The sequence below is a fragment of the Leucopleurus acutus genome (assembly GCF_964270905.1).
Source record: "Leucopleurus acutus genome assembly, chromosome: 5".
Taxonomy (NCBI): Eukaryota; Metazoa; Chordata; class Mammalia; order Artiodactyla; family Delphinidae; genus Leucopleurus; species Leucopleurus acutus.
Window position 1 is genome coordinate 121,716,214 of NC_139147.1, and position 27,618 is coordinate 121,743,831.

General features: G+C 39.9%; 2 protein-coding genes across 6 annotated transcripts in view; both read left to right on the forward strand.

The window, feature by feature from the left end:
- The window catches only part of GK5 (glycerol kinase 5), a 77,906-nt gene extending 70,461 nt beyond the window's left edge, over window positions 1–7,445 (forward strand). For 2 of the 3 annotated variants that reach the window (XM_082840279.1, XM_082840280.1), the window contains exon 16: window positions 2,157–7,444. In XM_082840279.1, the coding sequence (XP_082696405.1) occupies window positions 2,157–2,305 (149 nt within the window). In that variant the 3' untranslated portion in view covers window positions 2,306–7,444. Of the gene's footprint in view, window positions 1–2,156 lie in introns of all 3 variants that reach the window. The other variant, XM_082840281.1, reaches the window with a different exon arrangement.
- Window positions 7,446–14,335: 6,890 nt separating this feature from the next.
- The window catches only part of TFDP2 (transcription factor Dp-2), a 166,649-nt gene continuing 153,366 nt past the window's right edge, over window positions 14,336–27,618 (forward strand). For all 3 annotated transcript variants that reach the window (XM_082840246.1, XM_082840247.1, XM_082840248.1), the window contains exon 1: window positions 14,336–14,648. The gene's annotated coding sequence lies outside the window, so the exon portion shown is untranslated. The remainder of the gene's footprint in view (window positions 14,649–27,618) is intronic.

Sequence of the window (27,618 nt, forward strand, 5' to 3'; positions counted from 1 at the left end):
ATACTTCACTAACTACAGGGAACAGTTTTACCTCCTCAGAGAATCTGAAATTTCTGGTTGGATTACTTCTCTCTCAGAAATATGAGACATGGGGCTTCCCTGGTGGCACAGTGGTTGAGTCCACCTGCCGATGCAGGGGACACGGGTTCGTGCCCTAGTCCGGGAAGATCCCACATACCGCGGAGCGGCTGGGCCCGTGAGCCATGGCCGCTGAGCCTGCGCATCCGGAGCCCGTGCTCCGCAACGGGAGAGGCCACAACAGTGAGAGGCCCGCGTACCGCAAAAAAAAAAAAAAAGAAAGAAATATGAGACATGAAGGCTACGCAAATTCTCTGTATTTTCAAAATTCACCCAGAAACTGGGTCTGTTCAATACACATTTAATAAAGTGACTTTTAAGAGTATGTATGCCATTAAGTGTAAATAATAAATTCTGGAAATAAGAATTTTAAGAACATACTTATTTTCATGACTAGATTTATCTACTTGTAGTACACTAATAAAGATTATTTTTAGTCTTTTAATAACTTCCATAAAATAATTAATATCTTTAAATATAGACAGTCTAAAACACTGACTTTGTAAATAGAATGTGGCCTGATGGAAACTTTTAGAAGAAAGAATTTTATGTGTCAGCTTTATTGGTAAGAGAAAAATGTACTTCTTGAAGACTTGTCAACCATGTTAATACTTCAGAGTAAGTGAGATGTACCAAGTTTATTAACAAGGGATCGCTACCATTTCAGACTACGTATGATCGTAGTTATAATATGTTTTCTTGCTGCTTTTTATTGTAAATCACATGATCCTCTTTGTAAAGAACAATATATGCCAGAACTACAAGATTATCTTGAACTGGAATTTAAAAGCCTTGTATGAAATGCAATAGTTTGAAAAAGAAACTATTTTTTATATTAATCCCCAACTTTGAATTTTATGCATATCCTGAGGAGTTACCTCTTACCTCAAGATATATGACAAAAATCTTAACTTGGGGGATTCCCTGGCGGTCCAGTGGTTAGGACTCTGTGCTTTCACTGCTGTGGGACCGGGTTCGTTCCCTGGTCGGGTAACTAATATACTGCACAAGTTGCAGAGTGTCGCCAAAAAAAAGGAAAAACCTTAATTTATCATTGTTTTGCTTTGGTTTTTTAAATAAATAAATTTATTTATTTTTTATTGGCTGCGTTGGGTCTTCGTTGCTGCACACGGGCTTTCTCTAGTTGTGGTGAGCGGGGGCTACTCTTCATTGCAGTGTGCGTGCTTCTCATTGCAATGGCTTCTCTTGTTGTGGAGTGTGGGCTCTAGGCACACGGGCTTCACTAGTTGTGGCATGTGGGCTCAGTAGCTGTGGCTCACAGGCTTAGTTGCTCCACGACATGTGGGATCTTCCTGGACCAGGGCTCGAACCCGTGTCCCCTGCATTGGCAGGCGGATTCTTAACCACTGCACCACCAGGGAAGCCCTATCATTGTTTTTTTTTAATTGTATAAAAAGAAAGTATATTATTTCTTTTTTTTTTTTTTAGATGTTGGGGGTAGGAGTTTATTAATTTATTAATTTTTGCTGTGTTGCATCTTCGTTTCTGTGCGAGGGCTTTCTCTAGTTGTGGCAAGCGGGGGCCACTCATCATCGCGGTACGCGGGCCTCTCACTGTCGTGGCCTCTCTTGTTGCGGAGCACAGGCTCCAGACGCGCAGGCTCAGTAGTTGTGGCTCACGGGCCTAGCTGCTCCGCGGCATGTGGGATCCTCCCAGACCAGGGCTCGACCCCGTGTCCCCTGCATTAGCAGGCAGATTCTCAACCACTGCGCCACCAGAGAAGCCCCTACTATTTCTTACTTGGGTTTTTTTTTTCTTTCTTTCTTAAGAGCTAGTCATGAAATTAAATGATGGCAGGATGTGGTTGCTCTAGAAATGATCTGGTGCCCTTCCACACAGAAATAAAGCTGCTAGTTAGAACCCAGAAGATTTTTAAACCCTGATGTATTTATTCCCAGGGATAGTCAATCTAACCAAGCTCAAAGCAACAAAATAGTTTGAACTGTGTTTTATAGTAATAACTGTTCACCTGTGCACCAGTTCACATAGGTTTGTGGATAAACTTTATGGACTCATTATGTGCCTTAAAACTTGAGAGTAAATTTTTTCATCTCTAGGGTTTTGGACTGACAAGGAGGAACTAAAGAAACTGAGGCAAAGTGAAATAGTTTTCAAGCCACAGAAGAAATGGCAAGAATATGAAAAGAATATGGGAAACTGGGTCAAAGCAGTGAAACGCTCCATGAATTGGTATAACAAGACATAGCACTAACGGAATGACTGAAACCACGCATGGCTGGTTGCTGTGATGTGCAGATGAGACAAAGCTCAGGGACAACAATACGACCATGAATGAGAGGAGAAGACTGGAGCTGAGCTCTGCAACCGGAGAGAAAAAGCACTGCTTTTTTGAAAACAAAACAAAACTCCTCATTGAAAAAATTCTAAACCTTGGTAAGATTGTAAGGCAACAATACCTCAGAACTTTTAAATCTTCTGTTTTGTAGCAAATTCCAAAGGACGCTAGCTATTTCCAGCCATGTTTTGACAGTCACGGGTCCTCCTCCTGTTTGTACTGGGCCAACATGAACATAATTGTTTACTATCTGAGTTAGTAGTTCCGGGTCAAGCACTGTTCGTGTTTTGTTCCAAAATGATGTGAAAAGTGTTTCCTTAATTCTTTAAAATGAAGTGGGCTCTTTGAAGTCCATATAGTTAAAAAGAAAGAATAACCGAGAAAATGTGGAATTTTGATATTTGAATTTTAATATTTTCTATTTAAAGCCATAATTGTTCAGTGTTGTATCCAAATGTTAGCTCAATATGTCTCTCTTAGATAGGCTCATTTGGTAGTCAATTCTTTCCCTTATTGGGTTTAAAGACACTGCCTTAATTTTTCCTTGTTTAACGAAAATCTGAGCTTGCTTTATATATTGAAAAACACTGAAAAAAATCATTTTAGTTAATAAAACCAAAAAGGGTATTGATTCATTGGGTATTGATTCATAAGGAATAGGAGAATACTTTCCTTCTCAGATAGCATTCTTTCAAAAATTTCTGGGTAAAATATAAAATCTCATTTTTTACAAAATACACGTAGTAAATATAAATCTTGCCTTTCTTCTCCTCTTCTCTATCCTTCTTACTTGTTGAGATGCTGGTGTAAACGTCTTTTATTTTTATTAAGTGCCTAGTCGACAGAGCTTAATTTGAAGAAAGTGCCCTAATTTATTGCTGACTTAAGAATTGCCTTCATTGGGGTATTTTGCTTGTCCAGGTATCTTTCTTGTTTTTGTCCAATCTACTCATCTCTCTGAGATTTGTGCAGTGAGGTAGCTGACAGAGGGGATGGGAGTGTAGTCAAGCTAGTGACTGCCCCTCAGCCACTGAGCCAGAGATCCACAGAGAGGAACAGCATGAGTCCTACATTTTCAAACTCACTTGATAGAAACAAGGTAGAGTAAGGTAAGAGCTAAGAGTGGTGAGTAGCTTCAGGCCAGATGTAAACTTGTCCTAAGGCAAGTTGACCACCTTCCAACATGTTCTCATGTTATTTGCCCCTCCCTGTTTTGGGGCTAGGTTCCTTTTAGCTTTGCAGCAATAATGTATTTATTTCCCTCTTGGTCAGGCTTTATCATATCACATAAAGTCCTACTGTTGTAGAACTCACTGTTAAATAATAATGTAATTAAAGAAGTGACTGTTATAGGGAAGTTTGCTGTTACTATCATGTACGTCCATTTCAGAGACAGGTAATAGATATTAGACTTGGAAATATTTTTGTTAAGTCAAGGTGTTTTGTTTACTGTAATAAGTCAGATCCCCTTATGTAGATAACATCTTACTCGTTTCATTCTTTCTGTTATTCACATCCTTTTTTACAAAGCTTAGTGGCCAATTAAAAGCTTTCTTATCAAAGTCATATGAAAGCCACTCTGTTTTACTATTTCTTATAGAGTCTGCTCTTCAGTGGGTATGATGTCCATAGGAAATAATTGTCTTTTTGTATTAGGATGTACTGAATTGTGATATTATTAATACCTAAACATTTGTTATTTCATTCATTTTCCACATTGCTCTTTCTCATCATGAAACCACAAAATAAAGGAGAAATATCTTTTAGATAATGTGGAAAAATAACTTTGAATATCTTTCTACAGGAATTGAGCATCTCAAAAATCAGTGGCTAATTTTTTCTTCCATTAGTTTAGAAGTTAATCTTCTATTTTTAATATGTCTGGCCTTTTTTTTAGTAACACAGTTTACTAGATCTTTTGTCAGATTTGACCTAAATCAGAAACATGACCACATTTGCTTTTGTGGTTGTAGAAAGCGCTGATTATCAGAATCAACTGAGCAAAAAATTGTCCTTTCAAGTTTATTTTTCGTACGTATGCTAATAATTGAAGTTAAAAAAATTTCTATGCTAATATTTCTCAGCATGTTTTATTTCCTCACTATGGGTCTATCAGATAATTTTAGGAGATCTGTAGCATCTTATCAAGGAGAATCTTCCTGTACAATCCTTCCTAAAGTGGTACTAAATGCTTTTATACTATAGACTTACTGATTTTTAAATTTTTTTATATCCAACCATGACATGGTTTCTCAACCTCAGCATCATTGACATTTGAGGACAGATAATTCTTTGTTTTTGGGTGCTATGTATTATAGGATGTTTACCAGATCCCTGACCTTTACCCACTAGCGTCCATCTACTTAATGATGGCAAAATGTCTCCAAACATTGCTAAGTGTCCCCTGGGAGACAAAATCACCCCCGCAGTTGAGAACCAGTGATGTAGACTGTTGGAAGAAAATTGAAGACTCAGTGAATGTAGAGTGTCTATCGTACTCCTTTTCTCTCTGCTTCATTTTTACCTTAGGAAATAGTTGTTAGCAAAAAGAAGTAGTAGTATCTTAAAATAAATAGCGTTTCTGCTTTGCTGGTTAATGAGGTGGGGAAAAAATGTCATGCTGTAATTGTCTTCTGCTGTTTTTATCCACCTACCCTCACCCCCATGTCTGCATTCTCTGTGGTCTTAATGAGTGAATTTATGACTTCAGTATGGGATTAATGTAGTCTCCAGATCATCTTTGATTTGATCTGCCTTTTTGTTTCCTTTTCATCTCTGAACAAAGGAGATGATTACTCTTTTATCTGCCTCTGGGCAAGCCTCCACCGAACTAGAAGTTCCCTGAAAGCAGAAAACATGTCTGCTTCCACAGAACTTAACTCTGTGCCTTCATATTTGTGGGATGAATTTGTACTTTGTGTTTGTAAGTGCAACTTTTTTTGCATATACATTTTGTCCTTGATGTTACATGTGTTTCTTGATAGGGAAATTTATATCATGTTTCTCAATTAAAATTAAAAGCCCAAAACACACCCTGGATCTATCTGGTCCCAGAGTCCTCATCTTGCATACTCAAATCCAGGTCATCTGGTTCAAACCAGCCTAAAGGGGTAACTCCAGAGAAGTCAAATAGGCCGTCAAGAATCACATTGTTTTTTAAAGTTTGGGATCCTCATAGCTGTAAGTATTTTGGCACCAGCATCTACTGTGAGTCACTGGTTATTTTGTCACCATATTCCCATGGGACCTTTGCCCCTAGAAGGATGCAGGAATGATCATGGGAATGGGAATGATAGAGGCAGGAACCTGCAGAATCGGATGTTTCGGAAATTCTCTGTTATTCTATTTCCATTGTCTTTCCCCCCACTTTACGTTACATTTGGTTTATTAAAATAAAATGGATGTGTCTGTATAGATACCTATGTTGTGTAGAAAATAAATGATAAGGTTTCCAATTTAAATGAGCCATATCTTTACAAGAAACCGCCAAACTGTTTTGCAGAATAGCTGCACCATTTTACATTCCCACCAGCAATGTATGAGGGATCCACTTTCTCCACGTTGTCACCAGCATTTGATGTTGTCACCGTTTTTCACGTTCGTCCACTGTGATAAGTGTGTGGTTTTCTCATTGTGGATTGAATTTGCATTTCCCTAATTAATAATGATGTTGAACATCCTTTCATGTGCTCTTTTGCAATCTGTTTATCCTCTAGTAAAATGTCTGTCCATATCTTTTGTCCATTTGCTAATTGGGTTGTTTGCTAAAGGAGCCATATCCTTAAAGGAATATCCTTTTTAAAAACTTAAAAAAGAAATCAGTCCAGTGACTTAAGAAGTCATTAAGTAGCATTTTCAAATCCTTCTGGGCAAAATGTATATAGCATTTGAACATGACTTTGTAATGTACTGAGCAGAAGAGCTCTTGTATTTCTTACATACTTATTATGTAGCGTGGTACTAACACTGTATAATAGCAAAAAAGTTTCAAAGACACCTTTACTTAGAATGTTAAGTAAAGTGTACAAATACATGTTTTGTACATAGGTATCATAATCCTAAAAATATTTTTTATTTAAAATAAGCTGATTTGTGTAAATATTTCAGCATGATTTTGTGGAAAATTAATTCAAAATGTTCCTATTTGTGCAAGACAGTTAATATAGATTCCAATTTGTATGCATCAGTAAATTTATGATTTTATTTCTCTCATGTTCTTTATGAATTTCGTAGTTTTATTAAATGGTCATTGAGAACATCATAAATCATTGTGAAAATCTATAGATAAAATCAAAGATGCAGAATAAAAGGAATCTTTTTCGTGTGTATGGGAATTTTCCCGTTACCTTTTGTCTACTTTAACTTTTGGATTTATTTTTAAATTTTACCTGGAAGTTCTTATTTAATACCATTTCTTGTTTTGGTTTCTGCGCATTAAGAACGTCACAGAGAAATAAGCATAGTTAACTTCGGTTGTGACTCAAGATAAATTTGGGCTTGTGTTTCCCTTTTAACTGGAAGAAGAAAAAAATGAGGCTTAATATGGTTAGAGAAGGAAGGTTTTCTGTAACCCTGCCTCTTTAGATCCTGTTTAGGCTTATTCTATAGTCTGCATTCTTGCACAGAGGAAATTACTAGAGATGAGAGTTAATTCTTTGTAGTGGAAAGAAGATGGTACAATCTATTGTGAAAATATACTGTACATTTAAATGTTTAGAAAAATTTTAAATAACTGGAAGAAACATACTTTCAAATGCTAATGTGACAGAATTAACCTAGCAGCTGTTAAAATCCATTATGAAAATTATCATTAAAATTATTTGGGAAATTATAATGAAACAGTGAGTGATCTGTACATACTGTGTATTAAAGCCATTTTTTTTTAGTGTTTCTCTCTGCGTTGCTTCACATCCGCGCACATAAATAGCGACATCCCGATGATGGCAGAGGATTCAGTCGGACAATCTGGATTCCATTCCCTGACCGAAGGGGAGCCCATGGTTCATTCTGTAGTAGGGATTTTGAAGGATACTAAACATTCAATTATTTGAAGAAAGAAAGGGGTATGGTTTTGATTTTATTGTTGTTCAAAGTCATATTAGTCTAATGAGGAGGACAGGAAGGGGCAGGTATGTGGAGCTGACTTTTCTGAAATGTATGTGACTATAAATTGTATTAAATATTATAAAATTATTTTTAGGGAATTCGCTGGCGGGCCAGTGGTTAGGACTCCGTGCTTTCACTGCCAAGGGCCCGGGTTCGATCCCTGATTGGGGAACTAAGATCCCGCAAGCCGTGCAGCGTGGCCAAAAATATACATATATATATCTGTGTGTATATATGTATATATATATGTGTTATATATATATGTGTATATATATATATATGTAAAGAATCTGGCTATGTAAAAGAAATTGTAGGAAAAAAATAAATGAGGGTGATAGGGACTAATAGTGGATTCTTTGCTATTTAGAAACAACCAACTAGGATGTGGAGACTGTAAAGCAAATACCTTAGATTTACTAAATTACCTCTCCCTCTTCCCCACCACTTGGGCAAGGTTATTAGCCAGGGAATTCTCATATTCTTTAACCCAGCCCACAGGGTTGTCCTGTCTCTCCCAGAAGGTCCTGTCTCTGTCAGCATCCCAGTTTCATCACCAAACTCTGTCAAGAACTGAGAAGAGTTTGAAGTTTTTCTGTACTTGGAAGCTAACGAGTTAGCCTCCCACAGCTCCATGGATACTGGCAGCAGATATGAGACTCCTGGGTCAGAGACTAAAGACTTTATTACTCATGACATAGCAAACATCATAATCTTCATATGTGCATTGGTTTCCTTTGCCTCTTAACTCCTGTGTGGACTGTCTGGGTTGATGCTGTGCACACAGTGGGTTTGCAGTACAGCTGAGCGATCTCGAGCTTAGGAAACTTGAGTCTTTTGTAATGGGCTGCAAGCAAGTGTGCCCGATGCTTGCTCCAGAGGAAATAATTTTTATTATATTGGACAGGAAACAAAACTGCCCTCTACTCTGGAGGGAGACACTATCTCAGTACCTCTGCTTACCAGACAAGCAGAAACAAGAAAGCCGTGTAGAATTGCCTGCCAACCATAAATTCATTATCTTGATTGTGGGAATAGTTTCAAGGTATATACATATGTCAAAACTCATCAAGTTACTCACTTTATGCATAGTTTATTGAGTGTCAGTTTCACCTTAATACAACAGGAGGGAACAAGTCTTGCTACTCAGATATGTTGTTGGGACCAGTAGCCTCCGTGTCACCAGAGTGCTTTTCAGAAGAGCAGAACTTCAGGCTTCATTCCAGGTGTACTGAAACAGAATCTGTGTTTTAATAAGATCCACCAGGATTTAGGTTTTTTTTAATTGAAATATAGTTGACTTCCAATATTTAGCTTTTTGGCTTTCTATTTTGAAATAATTTTAGACTTAAAGAGAAGTTGTAAAAGTAGTACCTAGAGTTCTCCTTTCCCCCAGCTTCTCCTAATTAACATGTCACTTACGTAACCATAATATAACTGCTCAACATGGGAAATTCACATTAATACAGTAGTATAAACTAATCCACAGGCCTTACTTCAATTTTGTCAGTTTTCCAACTCTCGTCCTTTTTCTGGTCCAGAATTCAATCCAGGATCCCACGTTGCATTTAATTTTCATGTCTTCTTACTCTCCTCCAATCTGTGATAGTTCCCTAGTCTGTCTTTCTTTCATGACCTTAACATTTTTTAAGAAGATTGGCAGTTATTTTATAGAATGTCCCTCAATTTGGGTTGGCCTGATATTTTCTTGTGATCAGGTTAAAGTTCTGAATTTTTGTTAGAATCCTGCAGAAGTGATGTCCGTGGCCTTAGTGCAGTCTATCAGGAAGACATCAATATGTCTTATTATTGTTGTTAACCTTGATCCTTTGATTAAAGGGGTGCCTGCCAGGTTTTTCCATCGTAAAAGTAATATTTTCCCCTTTGTAGTTAAGTATCTTGTGAGGAAATACTTTTTTTTTTAAATTTTTGTTGGAGTATAGTTGCTTTACAATGTTGTGTTAGTTTATGCTGTACAGCAAAGTGAATCATTTATACATATAAATATATCCACTCTTTTTTAGATTCTATTCCCATATAGGCCATTGCAGAGTACTGAATAGAGTTCCCTGTGCTATACAGTAGGTTCTCATTAGTTCTCTATTTTATATACAGTGGTGTATATGTATCAGTCCCAATCTTCCAATTCATCCCACACAGGAGATACTTTTAGACCATGTAAATATCCTGTTTCCCATCACACTTTCACTCACTAGTGTTTAGTATCCCCGGATGCTTCCTGTCTGCAACAATCATTTCTGTAATATTTGCCTAATAATGGTGATTTTCAATTTCCATTATGTCTTTACATTTATTCATGGAATTTTACTGTAAGGAAGAGTTGTTGCCTGTCCTCCATTTATTATCCAATTATTTATATCAGTATTGGTCATCTCTTGCCTCACTTCACATCCTCTTAGCCCACTTTTTGATTCCAGCTGTAGCAACCAGGTGTAACCTGACAGCATCTTACTTTACCATATCTCTGGTTTTATGAGCTGGGATTTCTCTGCCTCCCAGCTTGGAATACTCATTTGAACTCATTCTGTCATTTTTCACCCCTGGTCAAGCCTGGAATGCTAGAGAGTTGACACCATATGGGTAATGTTTAAACAAATGGGGACAGTATGTTTATGTATGACTGATTCACTTTGTTATAAAGCAGAAACTAACACACCATTATAAAGCAACTATACCCCAATAAAGATGTTAAAAAAACACAAAACAATGGGGACAGGAGCCAGTGTGTAAATGTGCTCCTCTGTATTAGTTAGCAGATGTAATAGTTTGCGTCTGCTAATCCCAACCTCCCACTCCATCCCTCCCCCATCCCCCTTCCCCTTGGCAAAAGCAAGTCTGTTCTCTATGTCTGTGAATCTGTTTCTGTTTCGTAGATAAGTTCCTTTGTGTCATATTTTAGATTCCACATATAATTGATGTCATATGATATTTGTCTTTCTCTCTGACTTCCTTCACTTAGTACGATAATCTCTAGGTCCATTCATGTTGCTCCAAATGGCATTATTTCATTCTTTTTTATGGCTGAGTGATATTCCATTATGTTATATATGTACCACATCTTCTTTATCCATTCTTCTGTCAATGGACATTTAGGTTGTTTCCATGTCTTGGCTATTGTAAATAAGTGCTGCTATGAACATAGGGGTGCATGTATCTTCTTGAATTATAGTTTTGTCTGGATATATGCCCAAGAGTGGGACTGCTAGATCATATTATCATTATTTCTTATACCTCACATATAATTTATATTTTTAGGATAAATAAGATATTTATCTTAAAATAATTTTAGGTTTGATATTAAGAAAAGTTTACTTCTATTAATGGTGGCTGTGTAATCTTTCCACTGCCTGAACAAAGTCATTCCAGAAATGAACTCAGGAGAAAGCTGTGTCCCTTACTGAGGAAATTCCAAGGCTTTGATTCCACTCTGCAGTTTAATGTGACTAAACTGTACATAATACAACTGTCTCTGGAAGACAAGGCCTTGCTGTAACACATTTTTCACTTAAGTGTTATTTCTTTTGTCTGTCACTGGATGGATTGGGTGTGAAATCAGGATGCTTTTTAGAAAGTCATCTGCAGGATATCCCTGGTGGTGCAATGGTTAAGAATTCGCCTGCCAATGCAGGGGACACAGGTTCGAGCCCTGGTCCGGGGAGACCCCACATTCCGCGGAGCGGCTAAGCCCGCGTGCCGCAACTACTGAAGCCTGCATGCCTAGAGCCCGTGCTCCACAACAAGAGAAGCCACTGCAATGAGAAGCCCGCGCACCACAGCGAAGAGTAGCCCCTGCTCCTCACAACTAGAGAAAGCCCGCGTGCAGCAACGAAGACCCAATGCAGCCAAAAATAAATAAATAAATAATAAATTTATTTTTAAAAAAAGCCATCTGCAACTACAAAAGTGTAGACAACTATGGATTTTTGGGAATGGTAAAAAGGTGTCACTAAGGTCCTTGTCACTCAAACTGTGGTGTTTGCTGAAGCAGCAGCATCACCAGTTGGGAGTTCGTTGGAAATGCAGACTCTACCCCCACTCTGAGGTGGGGTACCTCAGACCTGCTGATCTAGAGTCTGCATTTTAATAAGATCTCTAAGTGATTCCTGGGTACGTTAAAGTTTGAGAGACATCGGTCCAGGAGCACTATAGCTACGCCTCTAGAAACAGCACCCAGCTTCAGGAGAGGGGCAGCACAGGGAAATTCCTCAGGTTTAATTTTAGCAGATCTGTCTCTTTCATGGCCGTCTGTTTGTTGCCCCGCATATACAAGTAGAGACTTTATTTATGCTCGTCTCCTCTTTCCAACGTGCTAGGCTGTGGCACACTCATCCATTCAATAAAAACTTACTGAGCTTCCCTCAAGCACCGAGGATAATGTAGTGAATAGAATGGCATAGATCCGAATCGCAGGGAGCTTACAGTCTAACACGATACAGGTACTAAATGAGTAATCAGAAGTTTGATGAACGTTAGAAAGACAAACAATTTTATGGGCCAAGAGCTGGAGACGGGGAGTCAGAGGAAGCTTTTCTGGAGAGAGTGTTGTTTCAGCTTAGATGAGAAGGCATGTGTAGATGAGGTGTGGATGAACTGGGGGATTGTTCAAAGCACAAGGAACACTCATGAACAAAGCTCTTTGGACATTTATGTGTGTATTTCCAATGCCTAGCACTGTTGGTGGCATACAATAAGTGCTTAGTAAGTGTTTGCCAAATCAGTAAGTGTTCTGTCGTGTTTCAAACATCTACTCTCTTGCTTTGGAGATAGTGGAAGCTTTATTTTCCTTTTCAAAGGAAATCAGATCTTTTAATGGGGAAATGAGAAGGAAGAGAGAAAGCTGACTGTTGTGCAAATTGCTAAATTGGAACTGTGAGTGGGAATGAAAAATTGATTTACATGAATTTTCCTCCCTGAAGCAACTTGACAATTTATTCTGTTCTGGGGAATTTTCAGTTTTTGGCTTGAAAACCAAGCTGTTCCTTATTCTGAATTTCTTGGCCTGCCGTGAAACTAGCATTTTGTGTCTTTTACAGCATACCCTGATTAGGTCATGGAAATTCACAGCTAGATCAAACCAGTATATGGAAAATTTGAAACTTGCACTGCCCATTTTACTTCAAGGCGTTGGAAGGTGTTATGAAACATTGACTTTTAAATCATTCTTTTCAAAAGCACTATTATCAAATGATCATAATAATCACCATTATTTATTGAACACTTACTATATGTATTACATAGCAAAATCCTCATATTAACTCTACGAGTCATATGAAAATTGCCAAATATTAACAATTTCATGTGGTTTAACTTAATATTATCTTCCGACTCTCACCTTAAAAATTTACAAACAGGTTAGAGAATCCCTGATTGCCATAGCCTTACTCCAAAATTTAGCACTGAGTTGTCTTCATAGATAAAGAGATTCCGAGGTACAGTTCCTTAATAACATCCACTGCTTCTGCCTCCCCCATTAGCCCAAGCACAGCTCTGCATCTACTTCTACTTGGACAGGTTACACTTTGACCTGAGGTGATTAACAATCCATCTCTCCTGATAGACTGAGCTCCTTGAGGATGGAGGTTTCCGTCTGTTTTCCTCATTTTTCTATCTTTGTGCTTACGATGTTTGAAAAGTATTTAAGTTGAAACCACACAATTTCTGTGGAAACTAAATAAATCTTATTGATTTGTTATTGCAAAATGCAAGGTAATGACTCCATTGGGGTTTTTGCATTTTAGAATGAGTCCAAGGAGACTGCATTCAGCATTCTTGACCACCTAGGACTTTATCTACGTACAATTATGCAGAAATTATCTCTCCACTCCACCCCAGAGAAAGGTCCAAAGGTGCTTTCTCACCTCCCCCAGTTCCTTTAGGCATTTATTTAAATGGCGCCTTTCCTGCTGCCTTCACTGAGCACTCTATTTAAGTCAAGCCATCCCTCAAACACCTTCTCTGCTACATATTTTCCCCAAAGCATGTCCCAGCATGTAACATAGCTTATATTTTGCTTATTTCTTTTGCATATTGTCCTTCCCACCCCACTAAAATGTAAACTCACACATGGTTTTCAGATAGGCACAAAATGTATTAATATTGAACTAAATGGACAGGTATTTGGGGGGCGGGAGCTGCGATTTTCTCTTCAGCTTCCACGTGACATGGTGACCTGGCCCGGTTTGGATCTTACTTGCCTGTGTACTGAAGAAGCCACATGCCCAGCGGTCTCTAACCCCTGTCTGAATAATTTACCGCACACTCGTCCCCACACGTGGCCTCAATCACTCGTCCCCATGCCCCTCCATGCTGCTGCCCCGGAGGTGACCCATCAAGTGACTGGGGACGGAGTTGTGCTTGGGAACTAGGGATGACCTAGTTCCTCCTTTTCTAAGAGAGATGGGGGTTTTCCTGCTTGTGCCCGGGGGGATGGGGGTAGATGGAAAAGTCAAGATTCCCACCCAAGCCGGGGGAAGGGGCGGGGAAGGGTGTGTCTATAAATTTTAGGCCTCAGGCCTGTAGCCTGCCCCGGAGGCGGCTGGGGAGCCGCGTTGGCGAGATCCCTGAGGGGGACCCACTGAGAACCTCCAGTGGACAACCCAGGGACCCGGCACAGTGCCTGACGCCCCGCTGCTACACCTCGCGGCCCCCTCCTCTCTTTGGGAAGCCTCGGGGCGGGGTTTGTTTACTCCTCGCACGCACCGCAGGCCTGGCCAATCCGTGGGAAGAGGTGCCGTACGACATTCATCCCGAGGGCCAATCGGCGCTCACCGTGCTGCTCCGCCGCCAAAGCTCGCGCGGGGGAAGCGGGGCAGTGGCTTGGCCGGGCGAGGGCGGACGAAGCTGCCAGCGGTCTCGGCTGCAGCCGCCGCCGCTGCTCGGTACGCGGGCGCGCCCTGACCCTTCCTCTTTGGGCAGGCTCAGGGGCGCGCGCGCGGTCGGCGTCCCGGGGCCTCGAACTCCAGGGCCTCGACTGGGCAGGCCGCGGATCGCCAGCCTGCCCGGCGTGCGAGTCGGCCGGGACCCGGCCGCCGCCAGCCGCGGGCGCCACTGGAGCGGCGGCGCCCGAAGACGTGCCCCAGGCTCGAAGAACAGCCCTGGGCGGTCGCCTCGTTTCTGCAGCCAAGCGGCGGTAAGGTTCAGGGTGCGGGCGCGGGCTCCGTGCCGAGGGCCTCTGGACCCGGCCCGGCGTGTTCCTGGGCAGTTCCCCTCCCTGCGCCTCCGGGTCCCCTTGTCACCCCGAGTCCCATCTGTTTATTCCCACGCATTCTTCCAGGCCTGGCCGAGTAACCCTTGAATGTCTGGGGAAGAGAGTCGGAAACCGGAGACCGCCCCTCCCCCCCGGTCCCCCCCCCCCCCCCCCCAGCCACACACAGACACACAGAGCAAATCGGGGGAGGCACCGTCCCTGAGTCACGCCTCGTGGAAGAGAGGAAGGGCTGCTTTCTACTTTCTCGGTATCTTCAGGGGAGAAGCATGGCTTCTATGTCTGGTTTTCCATCTCTACCAGGTGTATTTCAGAGTTCTAAAGCCTCGTGCGCTTGGAACAGCCTCGTAGCCTCTGTAAGGGAACTTTTCTCTCAAGTAGAGGGTCACTTTTGGGGCCCAGACTCCTTTGAGAAATTCCGGAGAGCCAAGGTCTCTCTCCACAGAAAAGGGTAAAGATTTTTATAGGCTCTTGCAGGGAGACAGTGCAACTAAGGGGATGAGTGCTCCGTCTCTGGTACCAGTCTCTGTTACCTGGCGTTGTGTGGTCTCAGTTTCTTCATCTGTAAAATAGTATCCACCTATTGAGGGTGTTGCCAGGAGGAAATGGACTAATCGGTGTCACCATTTGGAACAAAGCTCACCTCCTATTAATTGCCCTGCCCTGCTTGAGTTAGGCATTTAACTGACCCCCGTGAATGATGGTTTAGAAAACTTCCCCGTATTGTTTCTCTTTTTCCGTTGAAATGGTTAACAGGCTCATCCCTTTCCGTATTCACTGCTGAAGCTCCCTTTGAGGCTTTGAATACTTTTCCTCATTCTGGCTCTGAGGGCTCAGACTCCCTGTCCCACTTCTTTGCTCTCTTTTTAGTAAGTCAGTAGCTCATTCCCTTCCTTCCCCTTTCTCCCCCAAATCTTAGTGTTGTGTTTTTTCATTTGATTTCTATAGCCTAATTTTTTTTCTGGGCCACTTTTCTTTTCTCTTAATGGCTTGAAATCATCTTCACCTAATAGGTATAGTCGAGGTTATTCATCTGTCCTCTGTACGGTGTAATCATGACCCTACCTCTGTACAAAATTATACAGAAAATAATTTAGTTGATCTGATATTGCATGTTGCTTTTCCATTTCATTGGTTGGCCTATAATTTAGCTAAAGCTTTATCACTATCCTGTTACTGTAATAAATCTTTAATGGCAGTGTCCATTCTCAAGTAGCACCCGGAGAAAAATCAAATGCCTAGACCCCGGATTCTGTCACACTTCTGTGCTGGCTCTTGATGCATTTGTTATTTATTAGAACATCTTGTGCCTGGAACTAGAGTCTAGTCTCATGGCAGACATGGTGTCTGTAGCCCTGTTCTGGCAGTACAGTTGCAGTTTCAGCAATGTGGTGCTTATATTTAATAAAGGCCCGAGACTCATTAAACTCTTATTTTGGAGTTCTCTTTATGTCTAGTTGTTTAATTAAGAGGGAAAACAGAAGTTTCAAGCGTTTAATACTTCAGGTTACCATTTTGTGATCATGTACTTTTCCCCCCAACTCTTGGAAATGTGTCTTCCGACTGGCACCTTCAGGTTTTTCCCTTGCACCCCAAATTCTTAACTGTGAGCTATGTCCCCTCAATACAACTTGAAATTGGGTGCACAGATATGTTTATCCTTAATGTGGAAAGCATTTGTGGATGGAAATTATACATTAAAACAACCTGAAGGATTCAAAGATTGCTTTTTGTAATTAGGAATTGAAATGTGAATATACATTTGCTTTTTTTTTTAGCATTGTAGAAAGACAGGCTTTGTTTTCTTGTTATTGATATTTTATGTTTTATGCATAATGCATGAGTCGTATATTTACATTGCACTTCACCATTTTTATTTATTTATTTTTAACATCTTTATTGGAGTATAATTGCTTTACAATGGTGTGTTAGTTTCTGCTTTATAACAAAGTGAATCAGTTATACATATACATATGTTCCCATATCTCTTCCCTCTTGTGTCTCCCTCCCTCTCACCCCCCTAGGTGGTCACAAAGAGCTGATCTCCCTGTGCTATGTGGCTGCTTCCCACTAGCCATCTATTTTACGTTTGGTAGTGTATATATGTCCACGCCACTCTCTCACTTTGTCACAGCTTACCCTTCCCTCTCCCCATATCCTCAAGTCCATTCTCGAGTAGGTCTGTGTCTTTATTCCTGTCTTGCCCCTAGGTTCTTTATGATCTTTTTTTTTTCTTGGATTCCATATATATGTGTTAGCATACGGTATTTCTTTTTCTCATTCTGACTTCACTCTGTATGACAGACTCTAGGTCCATCCACCTCACTACAAATAACTCAATTTTGTTTCTTTTTATGGCTGAGTAATATTCCATTGTATATATGTGCCACATCATCTTTATCCATTCATCTGATGATGGACACTTAGGTTGCTTCCATGTCCTGGCTATTGTAAATAGAGCTGCAGTGAACATTTTGGTACATGACTCTTTTTGAATTTTGGTTTTCTCAGGGTATATGCCCAGTAGTGGGATTGCTGGGTCTTATGGTAGTTCTATTTTTAGTTTTATAAGGAACCTCCATACTGTTCTCCATAGTGGCTGTATCAATTTACATTCCCACCAACAGTGCAAGAGTGTTCCGTTTTCTCCACACCCTCACCAGCATTTATTGTTTCTAGATTTTTTGATGTTGGCCATTCTGACTGGTGTGAGATGATTTCTCATTGTAGTTTTGATTTGCATTTCTCTAATGATTAATGATGTTGAGCATTCTTTCGTGTGTTTGTTGGCAATCTGTATATCTTCTTTGGAGAAATGTCTATTTAGGTCTTCTGCCCATTTTTGGATTGGGTTGTTCGTTTTTTTGATATTGAGCTGCATGAGCTGCTTGTAAATTTTGGAGATTAATCCTTTGTCAGTTGCTTCGTTTGCAAATATTTTCTCCCATTCTGAGGGTTGTCTTTTGGTCTTGTTTATGGTTTCCTTTGCTGTGCAAAAGCTTTTAAGTTTCATTAGATCCCATTTGTTTATTTTTGGTTTTATTTCCATTTCTCTAGGAGGTGGGTCAAAAAGGATCTTGCTGTGATTTATGTCATAGAGTGTTCTGCCTATGTTTTCCTCTAAGAGTTTGATAGTGTCTGGCCTTACATTTAGGTTTTTAATCCATTTTGAGTTTATTTTTGTGTATGGTGTTAGGGAGTGTTCTAATTTCATACTTTTACATGTACCTGTCCAGTTTTCCCAGCACCACTTATTGAAGAGGCTGTCTTTTCTCCACTGTATGTTCTTGCCTCCTTTATCAAAAATAAGGTGACCATATATGCGTGGGTTTATCTCTGGGCTTTCTATCCTGTTCCATTGATCTATGTAGCCTGCCCCGGAGGCGGCTGGGGAGCCGCATTGGCGAAATCCCAACTTTTTTGTGCCAGTACCGTACTGTCTTGATTACTGTAGCTTTGTAGTATAGTCTGAAGTCAGGGAGCCTGATTCCTCCAACTCCATTTTTCGTTCTCAAGATTGCTTTGGCTATTCGGGGTCTTTTGTGTTTCCATATAAATTGTGAAAGTTTTTGTTCTAGTTCTGTGAAAAATGCCAGTGGTAGTTTGATAGGGATTGTATTAAATCTGTAGATTGCTTTGGGTAGTAGAGTCATTTTCACAATGTTGATTCTTCCAATCCAAGAACATGGTATATCTCTCCATCGATTTGTATCATCTTTAATTTCTTTCATCAGTGTCTTATAATTTTCTGCATACAGGTCTTTTGTCTCCTTAGGTAGGTTTATTCCTAGATATTTTATTCTTTTTGGTGCAGTGGTAAATGGGAGTGTTTTCTTAATTTCACTTTCAGATTTTTCATCATTAGTGTATAGGAATGCCGGAGATTTCTGTGCATTAATTTTGTATCCTGCTACTTTACCAAATTCATTGATTAGCTCTAGTAGTTTTCTGGTGGCATCTTTAGGATTCTCTATGTATAGTATCATGTCATCTGCAAACAGTGACAGCTTTACTTCTTCTTTTCCAATTTGGATTCCTTTTATTTCTTTTTCTTCTCTGATTGCTGTGGCTAAAACTTCCAAAACTATGTTGAATAATAGTGGTGGGAGTGGACAGCCTTGTCTTGTTCCTGATCTTAGTGGAAATGGTTTCAGTTTTTCACCATTGAGGATGATGTTGGCTGTGGGTTTGTCATATATGGCCTTTATTATGTTGAGGAAAGTTCCCTCTATGCCTACTTTCTGCAGGGTTTTTATCATAAATGGGTGTTGAATTTTGTCCAAAGCTTTCTCTGCATCAGTTGAGATGATCATATGGTTTTTCTCCTTCAATTTGTTAATATGGACTTCACCATTTTTAAAGGCTGTTTAGGTATATGAAAGTTCGTAGAATGTGGTGAGGAAACAGACTAAGCCAAAATTAAATTCATGACAAAAATAGTGAAGTAGAACCTAGTATTCTGACTTCTAGTCCATTGTTTCTTAGTTTGTCAACCTTAACAATTAATCAGGACTAAAAGATGAGAAGGGAGAGTTTAAGATGAAGTCTTAAAGGCAGAGGGGGAAACTTTCTAATTTGGGCATTAAATATTAGTTATTGAGTAGTATATTAGCACCTCATCTTTTAATCTTTAAAATTAGTTATGTTTCTTTTAAAGATGAAATAGTAAGCCATTATTTCTTACAGTCAGAACTTACTTATAGTCAGTTTACATTGTCGCTTGGCAAACTTGATTTCACTTTTTTTCTGAACCTGTCATCATATTTTAAGCTCTTATTGTAACATGTATCTTAATGTGTCTTAGAGGAAACTGGAAAGCATGAAGTTCAGTGCTTTTTAGATGATAAAGTTTTAAGCTGTAATCAGTTTTAAAGATTATTAAATATATTTGCCTCTTCATACTTGAATCTTTTCTGTTTTAATTTGGGATAAATGATTCTAAGGATGGGGCATGAATACATTAAAAGTAGATTTGTGAACCCTTGGAAATTTTATGTGCATTTGTATATTTTTCTGGAGAGAGGATTCATAGTTTCTGAGGCGAAGATATTTGGACAACTCTAATTTTTATAAAATTATTTCTTTTACTGAACTAGAAGTTATATCTTCACTGGTTTTAGTTCTGTCCCCTCTGTAGTGGGTTTTCAAATATTTGAAGATACTTCCTATACTCTCCTGATTCGTTTCTTTTCTAGACAAAATATTCTCAGTCTTTAACCTCCTCTAATGATTTTGTTGTTTTGATTTGCACCTCCTCAAATTACTTATGGCTCATTTGTGGGTTTGTGTCAGTTCATCCATATTCTTCTTCAAAGTGTAGTAACCATAATTAGATATTAACCAGTAGAGAAGACCGTAAGTTACCTCTCTCATTTAAGATTAAGGGTAGACTTGCTTCTTTGGCAATCATGTGGCACTGTTAATTTACAATAATGTCCTGTCAAGAAGGCGAACTCTGGGGCTAGCCTGCCTGGGTTTAAATCCTGGTTCTACAGTTTATCAGCTGGGTGACCTTGAGTAAATTATGTAAACATTTTGGGGCCTCAGTTTTCTCATCTGTAAAATGGGGTTTATCACAGTACCTATCTGATAGGGTTCTTCTAAGGAATAAATGAATGCATATATGTAAAGCATTTAGAACAGTCCCTGGCATTTAAGTGCTATGTGCATTACCCATTATTGATTTTGTAGTCACCTAACATTCTTGAGTTGTTTTGTCCATGCTCTCCCAGTTCTTTAATAGAATATTTTTTGGTAGGACTTCATATTTATCCCGATTAAATTTTATCTTGTCAGATTGGTTCCAGTATGTTGACGCTAAAAAAAGAAAAAATCTTGATTTGGTCATTCAATAAAAAAGTTTATTTGTTTATCCATAGATTTGATAAACTGTAATTTTGATAATGCTGACATAGCCTTCATGGAAATATTATTAAAATGTTGACTAGATGGGCCTAGGAGCAGAGCTCTTACCCTGCTAGAGACCTCATAATGTTGATTTTTAAAAACCTGTTAATTCTTTGATTCAAGTTGTTCAGCTAATTAGAAATCCAGCTAATTTATCATTATCTACCTCAAATAGTTTTAGGTTTTCACAAGGAAAATATAAGGAACTTTAACAATTACCTTCCTAAAACCTAGGTAACTTTATATATACTTCATTAAAAAAAATCCTATCTGTTTAATAACTGTCAAAAAAAAAAAGAGCATTAATCTGTCATTACTCATCCTTAATGAAACTACCCTGATTTCCAGGAGCATAGGTTGGTTATTGCTTTTTCTGTGTTCATAGACTTCTCTCAGTAATGACTCTAAAATCTTGTCTAGAGTTACATTTAACTTCGGTGATCAGTAGTTGGCAGGATCCCCTTTCCCTAGCAGCTGCATGGACATTTCATCGGGAGTGATATACCTTGTTGAAGGTTTCCTTAGAGCAGTTAGGAACTCTCTTTAGAATCTTCTCATCTATATTGAGCTTTGGTTTCCATTAATTCATTGATTAAATTTATTAAATGCACATTTTGTGCAAGATACCGATGCTCGTTTAACCCCATCCAATCTGAAGAGAATTTTTCTTGACAGAGATACCTGAAGCAAAAAGGTAATCCATGTCCGTTTCTTGCCATTCCTACTGTTGTTACTGTAGTCTGGGCCTCCATTCCTTTTCTCTACAATAATAGCTTCCTTTTGACCTTCCTTCTTTGATCTTTTTCTGTCTCCAGTCCTTAAGCATTGCAGCCAGAATCATCTTTTTTGTTTTGTTTTGTTTTTTTGCTGGACTGCTCAGCATGCAGGATCTTAGCTCCCAGACCCGTGCCCTCTGCAGTGGAAAAGTGGAGTCTTAACCACTGGACCACTAGAGAAGTCCTTCATGTTTTTTCCTTAAATTAATTGATTAGCTTTTGGCTGCGTGGGTCTTTGTTGCCGTGCGTGGGCTTTCTCTAGTTGTGGCGAGTGGGGGGGGTCACTTTTCGTTGCAGTGCGTGGGCTTCTCATTGCGGTGGCTCCTCTTGTTGTGGAGCACGGGCTCTAGGCACGCGGGCTTCAGTTGTTGTGGCACGTGGGTTCAGTAGTCGTGGCTCGTGGGCTCTAGAACACAGACTCAGTAGTTGTGGCGCACGGGCTTAGTTGCTCCGCATGCGGGATCTTCCCGGACCAGGGCTCGAACCCGAGTCCCCTGGATCGGCAGGCGGATTCTTAACCACTGCGCCACCAGGGAAGTCCCTGTTTTTAAAATGCATGTATTTCTTTAAAGTATTTTCTTCCCCACTGGAAAAATGTTTAATGATCTAATTAGATTTTAATTTTTGACTACTTTCCAACTCCCTTATTCTGTTTACTAGCCTTTTAAATTCAAGCCTCCCCCGCCCTCTTTATTTTTTACCTTACTTATTCTTAGAGATGATATGAACCATCAGCCAGATAGTAGGCATGGAGCAGTGGTGATTCCTCACCAGCTGGTCCGTGTTTGAGTCACTCAGCTGACAGATATGGAGTGCTTACTATCTTACAGGCACTGTGTGAGCCACTGAACTGACAGAAGAGCATGACATAGCCTCAGCCCTTGAAGAATTCTAAGTGCAGGGAAAGATAGAATAGGGGAAAGTATTTGGAAAAGAGAAATCTTTCTTTTTTTTTCTTTAATACTCAAAAGCATAATAAGTTTATGTAACAGATTCCGTTTTATTTTGAAAAGAACCAAGTATGTTGTTGTTAAAGAATGAGTTTGTGGGACCTGCCTGGTGATCCAGTGGTTAAGACTCCATTCTGGGACTTCCCTGGTGGCACAGTGGTTAAGAGTCCGCCTGCCAATGCAGGGGACACGGGTTCGATCCCTAGGCTGGGAAGATCCCACATGCCACTGAACAGCTAAGCCCGTGTGCCACAGCTACTGAAGCCTGCTCTCTAGAGCCAGCGAGCCACAACTCCTGAGCCCGTGTGCCACAACTACTGAAGCCTGCGCACCTAGAGCCCGTGCTCCGCAACAAGAGAAGCCACCGCGGTGAGAAGCCTGCACACCACAACGAAGAGTAGCCCCTGCTCACCACAACTAGAGAAAGCCCACGCGCAGCAACAAAGACCCAACGCAGGCAAAAATAAATAAATTTAAAAAAATACATAATCACTATGCTCACAAAATGTTCCTACTTGTAAAGACTTTGTAGCTTAAAATGTATCAATTAGTGCAGAATCATTTATCTAGCAGTTTTTCCAAACTTTCTTTAGCCTAGAAATGATTTTATTGACTGCTATTTGTTAGTTGCATATGTTCTTTTTCTTCCAGTTTTATTGAGATATAGCTGTCAAAAGCACTGCAGAAGTTTCGGTGGACAGCATGATGATTTGTCTACATACATCGTGAAGGGATTATCACAATAAGCCTAGTGAATATCCATCATCTCATACAGATACAAAACTAAAGAACCAGAAAAATATTGTTCTCCTTGTGATGACAGCTCTTAGGATTTCCTCTCTTAACAACTTCTATACATGCTTCTCATTGCAGTGGTTTCTCTTGTTGAGGAGCACAGGCTCTAGGCGCGCGGGCTTCAGTAGTTGTGGCGCATGGGCTCAGTAGTTGTGGCGCACAGGCTTAGTTGCTCCGCGGCATGTGGGATCCTCCCGGACCAGGGCTCGAACCCGTGTCCCCTGCATTGCGGTGCACGGGCTGCTTATTGCGGTGGCTTCTCTTGTTGTGGAGCACGGGCTCTAGGTGCGCAGACTTCAGTAGTTGTAGCTCGTGGGCTCTAGAGCACAGGCTCAGTAGTTGTGGTGCACGGGCTTAGTTGCTCCACGGCATGTGGGATCTTCCTGGGCTCGAACCCATGTCCCCTGCATTGGCAGGCAGATTCTTAACCACTGCGCCACCAGGAAAGCCCCGTGATTATGTATTTTTAAGTTGAACACATCAGTGTTCAAAGGTAACAGAATATATTACCTGCGGAGACATTCTGAGAAACATACACTGAAAATCTTTGTGAAAAACGCCGTAACTTCTTCCATTGACCTTAACATTTGAGCAAATACTTGCTAACTTAATTAATTAGTAAACTAGTTAATTACAGTGTAAAAGCAGCTAAATATTTCTTATAAATGAGCTCTTTCTGAAAGAACTTAAAATATTCCTTCTTCCCAAGTCAAATTATTTTCTTTTATTGTTATTATATCAGATCCAGCAGTATTCTTGGGATAATCTGGACTATTAGATACTACAACTCTAAGATCTGTTCTGAGTTATTAATTTCATAGGCTAATTGAAGTTACACTCTGGGGGAAATGTTCAAGACAATTGAATTTCTTCTCTTGATATAAACGACATAAAATAGGAATAAATTTGAAGAAACTGAAATACTAAGCAAAAGCATGCGAAACTAATGCTAAGGAAAAGACTTTTTAGAAAGGGGTCACTACCCACAAAACCCTTCTTCCCAATAAAAGAAAGTAATTTCAAGTGAAATGAGAGAGATCATAGTAAGGAAAGAAAATAAGAGATCCTAATATAAGCAGCTCATTGAAAAAAATGAAACCCTGTTTACAAGGCTGTTCTTTCATAACCTACAAAATGTAAAAGACCACAACGTACTTTCTAGGATTAAGTGAGAAAATAAAGATCCAAAATCTGAAAGCTTTGTATTCATTATGAATTTTAATGGTTTACTTCGCGAACACTGACAATGTGATGAGGACCTCATGTAGTCCTGCCCAGCAGTGTGTGAGATAGGTTTAATTGTTTTTCATTTTATAGGTGAGGACATAAATTGTTTTACTGGGATTAGAAAGAGAGTGATGGGGCTTCCCTGGTGGCGCAGTGGTTGAGAGTCCGCCTGCCGATGCAGGGGACACGGGTTCGTGCCCCGGTCCGGGAGGATCCCACATGCCGCGGAGCGGCTGGGCCCGTGAGCCATGGCTGCTGAGCCTGCGCGTCCGGAGCCTGTGCTCCGCAACGGGAGAGGCCACGACAGTGAGAGGCCCGCGTACAGCTTAAAAAAAAAGAGAGTGATGGCAGAGCTGGGGCTCAAACATGAATCTGTCTGACTGTAGAGTGCTAGCCACTCCACTATATTACGTCACTGAAATGTTTAGGCCTTTTCTTCCGTATTTGGCTGTACAGCAGATATTAGCACAATCTTGTAAATCACCTATACTTATATTAAAAAAAAAAAGTTGGGCTTCCCTGGTGGCGCAGTGGTTGAGGGTCCGCCTGCCGATGCAGGGAAGACAGGTTCGTGCCCTGGTCCGGGAAGATCCCACATGCCGCGGAGCGGCTGCGCCTGTGAGCTATGGCCGCTGAGCCTGCGCGTCCGGAGCGTGTGCTCCTCAACGGGATAGGCCACAGCAGTGAGAGGCCCACATACCGCAAAAAAAAAAAAAGTCACTCTGATCACCCAGCTAAATAAATAAATAAATAAAAGTTTTGCAAAAATAATAATAAAATAAAATATTTGGACCTTCAACATTAATGCAAGAACCCAGACATCTTTATAGGGTCTTCTTAGTTGAGTCTTTCCAGTATAGTTTCTGTTTTTCCTAGAGCATTGTGAATTGATCCTAATATAAGTAAGTGATTTGAAAATTAGCCACCGTTTTTGATTGATCATCCTTTCTCTAGCATCACTGTTTACTATAATTTAAAAATAGACCATTTCTGTATAATGTTGTGATATCTTCATTTCAGCTGTATTTCAGTTAATTGGTTAAATCCTGATTATGACTGTGTGAATCTGTTATAGTGACTGGTTTACTGTGAATAGAAACAAGGACATGCTTAGATAAGACGTTAACCTAACTCCTTTGTAACATAAATTTTTAATTTATCTTAGTGCCTATGTTATATGCTACATGTCCTTTTGACTTGTTTAAAAATTAAATATGTATGGGCTAAAAGAAAAAAAGTTGGGTATTATGAAATGATGTAAAATCTTAAAGTTGTGACGAAAGAAGAGAAAAAGGCTAAAAGTGTTCTGAAAAGTAAGAAAAATAAAAATATAATAGCAAATAATAGGGGCAGTGTTTATTGTTCGTCACAGAGCAGGAGCGCATGTATTTCATAGTCAAAAAAAGCAGTGGGTAATGATGCTGTTATCAACAGGGCTGTGGATATGCCTGGTGAATTGAATATGCAACAAGGAATGTGTTTTGTTGGTGTTTTTAAACATCTTTATTGGCGTATAATTGCTTTACAATGGTGTGTTAGTTTCTGCTGTGTAACAAAGTGAATCAGCGCTACATATACATATATCCCCATATCTCCTCCCTCTTGCATCTCCCTCCCACCCTCCCTATCCCACCCCTCTAGGTGGTCACAAAGCACCAAGCTGATCTTGAAAATAAGAATGATAGTACATATCTTTTCACCAAAGTAGAAAATATTGTACAGAAGGATTTTTTTTTTTTTCTCTTCACGTTTAACTCTAGGTATATATTGAAGCATTCTGATCAACTGTAGCATAGAGCTCAGACTGTCTAGTTAGGTATTATCTTAGGGTCAAAAGCCTCTGACTTATTTAATACCTCTTCCTGTTTGTGTAAAATTCACTCCAGTACTCACCCCGGAAAGAAACACTTTGACTCAGATTGACCTTGAGTGGAAACAGGGAACTATGACACTCATTTGACTTAGTAATTTGTGTAAAACTTTTTCTGACTGTTTTTTATTACCCTAATTATATCAAGGGTAGAGTAATTCTCAGATCACCATCTAGTTATATTTTAGACTTTCTGTAACAATATGAAGCATTTTTTCATGTTGTGACTACTAGCAACTTAGATGAATTTTTCACATTGAATCTACATCTATCTTAAGTAACCAGTGTGTGTTTGGTAAAATTTTTATGTCCGATATCAGAAGCTCTCTCACAGTTTACATTATCTAGTGCTTACTGTGTGAATCTTGTTGTGTCTGATAGTTCCCTTGAAGATACTCCCTGTTAATTAATTAATTTATTTTTGCTGTGTTGGGTCTTCGTTTCTGTGCGAGGGTTTCCTCTAGTTGTGGCAAGCGGGGGCCACTCTTCATCGCGGCGCGCGGACCTCTCACTGTCGCGGCCTCTCTTGCTGCGGAGCACAGGCTCCAGACGCGCAGGCTCAGTAGTTGTGGCTCACGGGCCTAGTTGCTCTGCGGCATGTGGGATCCTCCCAGACCAGGGCTCGAACCTGTGTCCCCTGCATTAGCAGGCAGATTCTCAACCACTGCACCACCAGGGAAGCCCGATACCCCCTGTTATATCTACTCTTAGTCTTAGCTCTTGGTTATCTTGCACAAATCCTACTTTTTCTCAAGAGGAATATAGGAGATCAGTTGCTGACAACGGGGAAATAAAATAGACCAGTTGTGCTTTCTGTATTCTTCTGGGCTTAGGGTCTCATGCTTGCCTTTCTGACTTCTTGTATTAATATTTGGCAGTTACCAATTTAAAATTTTCTGAAAAAGAATCTTCTTCATATTTTTCATCTCACTATCCAGAGGTAAAACTGTGTTTTTAAAAACTGCTTTTTTACTGAAAGATGATAGATACCTAAAATTGGACAAATTTTCACTAACTAAATAACACATCAGTGTAACTAGCACCCTAGATCCAGAAACAGACGATTAACAGCACCTACTGCCCTTTCCAGTCACGAACGCCTCTTCCCCAAGGGGAACTATCTTGATTTCTAACAGCATGAATTAGTAAAACTACCTTTAACCATATCTGCTTTTAGTTCTTTTGATGGTTATCACTTTAGTGGTATAATTATTGCTGTATTTCTTTTTTTAAAAATTTTTTGCTTTAAACTAATTTTAGACTTACAGGAAAGATACAACTTCCTAATGTTAACCTTTTCATAACCATCGCATAATTATCAGGAGCAAGAAACTAACATCAGGACAATATTATTAACTAAACTACAGACC